This window comes from Mytilus edulis, chromosome 12 (assembly GCF_963676685.1).
Source record: "Mytilus edulis chromosome 12, xbMytEdul2.2, whole genome shotgun sequence".
NCBI classification, from domain to species: Eukaryota; Metazoa; Mollusca; class Bivalvia; order Mytilida; family Mytilidae; genus Mytilus; species Mytilus edulis.
Window position 1 is genome coordinate 12,818,874 of NC_092355.1, and position 4,473 is coordinate 12,823,346.

General features: G+C 33.1%; 1 protein-coding gene across 1 annotated transcript; it reads right to left on the reverse strand.

Moving 5' to 3' along the window:
* Positions 1 to 1,324: 1,324 nt before the first annotated feature.
* LOC139497155 (probable methyltransferase-like protein 24) lies at positions 1,325 to 3,476 on the reverse strand. Its single transcript, XM_071285244.1, has 3 exons — positions 3,371 to 3,476; positions 2,677 to 2,857; positions 1,325 to 2,208 (listed from the first exon to the last, which is right to left on the reverse strand). Exons 1-3 carry the CDS (start codon positions 3,409 to 3,411, stop codon positions 1,909 to 1,911), a joined length of 522 nt encoding a protein of 173 aa, XP_071141345.1. The 5' UTR covers positions 3,412 to 3,476; the 3' UTR covers positions 1,325 to 1,908.
* Positions 3,477 to 4,473: the final 997 nt, after the last annotated feature.

Consider the following 4,473-nt stretch of genomic DNA (forward strand, 5'->3'; position numbering starts at 1 on the left):
CAAACAGATGGCAACCCAGCCGATCTGGCGACTCAATCAATAATTCCTTCGAAATTAGAAAATAGTATATGGCTATCTGGTCCGGTGATAAAAAATTATGCCGATCAAACTATTGAAAGCTTTGCTCTCATTTATCCTGACACCAATAATGAAATACGTCCTGACATTACAAGTAGAAAAACAACGAGTCTCGATAAACTCTCTTTAGGATCACCACGATTCGAAAGATTTGGAAACTGGAAGTCACTTGTTAGATCAATTGCGCTGATAAAGAACTTTCTTGTTAATAGAATCTCAAAAGAAACTAGGTGCGATTCAGGGATGCAGAGATGTTCGTTGTTGGAGTTGTACTGACAATTTAGTACTTAAGGTAGAAATTCGTATAGTGCGTACTGTGGACAAAGACTGTGTAAAACCTTAGACCAGTGACAGAACTTGTGCTATTGTAAAGAACTTGTGAATAGTATAGTGGCATAAATAACATGCCAGACGGGAGTGTACTGACTTGTCCGTAAATATTTCATGATGTTTCCGAAAGTTGACTTACATTTACTATCTTCTTCGTTACTTTCCCCTCTTTTGTAATTTTCCCTTCTTTACATGCTCACGTTGATGATTCAGCATCATTTATTGACATATCTGCCAGATTCCAGCACAGTGTAAGTTTATAGCATATTGACAATTTGAAGAACTGTCTATTGTAAACATATATACAAACATGTATTGTGTTTTGATGACGTATAAAACGTTGGGTAAATGACAGTGATGACAAAATATGCCACGTCACCAGATTATTTGTTTTATTGTTTCACAACCGTTTGTTATTACTTGTGAACACACAGAGACAACATTAACACTATAAAAATGTTCTATACACTTTCAAATACCCGTTTTGGTAATTTTTGTATGATTCATAGCACCCCCCTCATTTCGATATTTTTAAAGTATGGAAAGCAGTTTGTGTCATAATTTTGCATACATAATTTTTGATACTTGTCGAGTTTTCAACACATGAAAAGCTGTACACACCAATTTTGACTCACAGTTATGTAACCAAACTTGATATATTATTATTGCTTTTATATTTTATGTGAATGTATGGGACACTATTAGTGTCATAAGCCAACTTTGTATTTTTGTATGTTTTGGCAAATCTTTTTGATTGATAGGTTTTACATTGTGTTTTTATTTGTTCTTTCAGCTTTTTACCGTTCACTTTGGAGTTATACTTACCTGTCATCATTTGTAATCATTCATTGAACACCAGCATACCTTTGTTATTCATGCTACATTGTGTTAATAGAGTGGATTATATGACAATAAATAAAACGGTTATCTTAATGAATTCCATTATTTAATGCCCAGCAAAGAATAGATGGGAGTCATTACAGTCAATGTACGGCCTTCAACACAGAGCATATGTGTGTTTATATTTAACTATGATCGTTTAATATATAGTCAAATAATTTAGAAACTTGTATGATTTTTATGGTCGTATGTTGAACATGTAAAGTTCTTCCTTCAGTAATACAACTCTACTGATTGTATTGACTCACTAATAATCTTAGGGAACACACTGTGTTTGTTGTCTCCCTTTTCCTATGTAGTTTTATTGTCATGTTTCAATAAAAAAAAATCATCACAATTATGTGTACATTTTAATCAATCAAACTGCAATTGTTCTGCTCATCTGGGCGTCTTGGTTGAAAAATAAAACTATTGCTGTTGTTTAAAAAAGTGTTGGAAATATTCATAAACCTTTTCAGAGGTCACAAATGTTTAACTGTATATTAACAGTTTGATATTGTTTCTTAACATTTAAGTTTGCATCAATAAATTAGTATTCAGTTAAAATCTTCTGTACGCTTGCATTTTTTTCCAAAAACTATTTTTAATGAACAACTGTATTCATTTTCTAAACGCATAATTAACATTTACATAAGCACATTCAGAAACAAGGCGCTTGTTTTTCAAATCGTTTTTCTTGAGAGTAACAGATGGCCTACAATGAAACTGTTTGAAACCAGCTTTCTTCATCGCTTTGTACACATTTAGAAAATGCGGAATTCCTTCCGGTGGCGTGTCCTCAAAAATTTGAAACTCCATGTTCATTTGTTTTATACGGGGAACTAAACCACTTTGTAATATATTTGGAATGATTTCCCATTCATATGATTCTACATCAATTTTCAGCATATCAATAGGCCTCTGAAATATAAAAAAAAATGCAATGTTTTCATATATTCAAATACATCCTACCCCTCTACTATAATAACAAATGGTTCTCACCGTATATATTTCTTCGAAAATTTTCGATAGCAATTTTTTGTCTCTTTAAGCGAGGTTTGAAAAATAGACCAAAAAAATAAAGAAAAGAGAATACGTGTGTGCTTAAATAAAACAATAGACTTATGGGCCAATATGAAGGAACAGTGAAAAATGGCATAAATATTTTTAAAATACAGAAATGAACAACCACATACAGACAACTAATATGTATTTTGTCTCATTGACGTCTTTTTCGTTTATTGGTCAAATTCAAATATCTCATGAGCCATTTAAGGTTTTTAAACGTAAAATAATAAAAACATGTATTTGCTTATCCATTAAAAAAACCGAATCGAGATGGAGGTAAATATTTCAAAAGGAAAACACTATATTTCAATTAGTTCATACCTCGCTGTGGTGTAACTCCTTCACGAGGTCTCCTAGTGTTCTTATTTTCCATTTCTGACCAGAATTTTTTTTGACGTAGTTATCTATGCGTGGAGTAAAGTCATCCATGGACTTTGAACCCAATCCAATTGGGTAGAAATGGACCCCAGATGGTCTCACGTGCTCACCAGTATTTCCCATACTGAAAGCAAAACTGATATAAGTAGTACGTCCCCAACATTCATTTCATAAATTCATAAAATTCCGTAATGTTGGCGGAAAAAAGTACGATACCTTTTTCTTCCTGAATATTCTTGATATATTTGCCACTGGCGGTTAAACAATCAAAACTAAATTCAGTCTTTTTTAATGTTGTGATGTTACACTATTGTTTCAGATAAGGGCGAAGATGTGAACCTATTAAAACGTTTCAACCCACTGCGTTTGTTTTTACCTGTCCTAAGTCAGCAATCTGATGTTCAGTAGTTGTCGTTTGTTAATGTGGTTCATAAGTTATTTTAGTTTTTTGTTTTTGATAAGACTATTGGTTTTCCCATTTGAATGGGTTTCCACATGTTATTTAAGGACCCTTTTTAGCTTGCGGTCGACAAATCATGGTATACTTATATAAAATGAAATTGTGATTTGGATGAGATAGTTGTCTTACTTGGAATCATACTACATTTTCTTACATCAATTAAATGTTTTAACATACCTAGGATCGAAAGCAAAGACATCACATCCTAAGTTAGCCATTGCATCATCAAAACTCCACTGGTTGTTAATTCTGGAAAGTTAAAACAAAATCAAAAACACATTTAGTTGCACACAAATTACATGTATGTGCACACAATTTATACACTATAGGATATATTTCCATACATGTAGTAGTAAAACTATTTATTTCTGTGTTAGGCCGTGTTCACACCAAAATCCATGTACACTAAACTAGTTTACAATTAGTTTAATATACTGGACATTGGTTTCACAGGGGGGGGGGGGGGGGTTATATTCCGAACCTCAATTGGAAAATTAATCTGATTCTACAGATGCATGATAAAAAAAATTCTGAATCAAGAGTTTCCCCATACATTATAGTGTTAAATGTTGGAAAAAATAAATAAATACCAGCATCGAAAAAAAAAAAGACCGGAATAAAAAGTTTGCGCGGAAAAACTTCTGACTCAGATAAATAAGCAAAATACCCCCCCCTCCCAATTTTTTGAAGTTAAGTGGTTGCTTTTTTATGAAAGCCATTTTAATGATTTGCAGTAGTTTAAAGATACGAAAGATGTCTCGATTAGGCATTAGAAAACGTATAGGTTGCAGGAGCGTGCTTATAGATGAAGAAGAGGGATATATTAGGGATCACGATATTTTTATCTTTTCTTTTTGTTCAAGTGGTATTTCTCCTCCAATGTGTATTTGGCAAAGGGAGGGGGTAATGTTTTTTTTCCTTTTACTAGACAAAAGGCGGTCACTCCTATCCAGCTTATTATGCTTACTTACAAACATTTAATGGGGCGGGATCAATAAAACGTTATTTAAACATACTGGTTACCGGAACATTGTTTGATACACCAAACCAGGTACTAGCTGAGTCTCTGGGAAACAGGTAAAAATGCACTCAGAGTTAGAATTCATTCATACATGCATTTATGTATTATTCCGAATCGTCAGTCAATATGTGTTCTACAAGGATCACCAGCAGTCAGGAACGACAACCGTCAGTTATTGCATGTTATATCGTAATGTCCCTGTTTTTTTCTTAATTGGAGAATTGCGTGTTAATAGCAGATTTTTGATTTTTTTCTGTTT

What these genes read in the sequence shown, in the direction of transcription:
- LOC139497155 (XM_071285244.1), bottom strand. Translation starts at nt 3,411, where the DNA reads ATGGCTAACTTAGGATGTGATGTCTTTGCTTTCGATCCTAG. An exon ending in GTCTTTGCTTTCGATCCTAG is followed by an intron (nt 2,858 to 3,370) that starts GTATGTTAAAAC and finishes TTTTGCTTTCAG; the next exon opens with TATGGGAAATACTGGTGAGC. An exon ending in AGGAGTTACACCACAGCGAG is followed by an intron (nt 2,209 to 2,676) that starts GTATGAACTAAT and finishes TTTATATTTCAG; the next exon opens with AGGCCTATTGATATGCTGAA.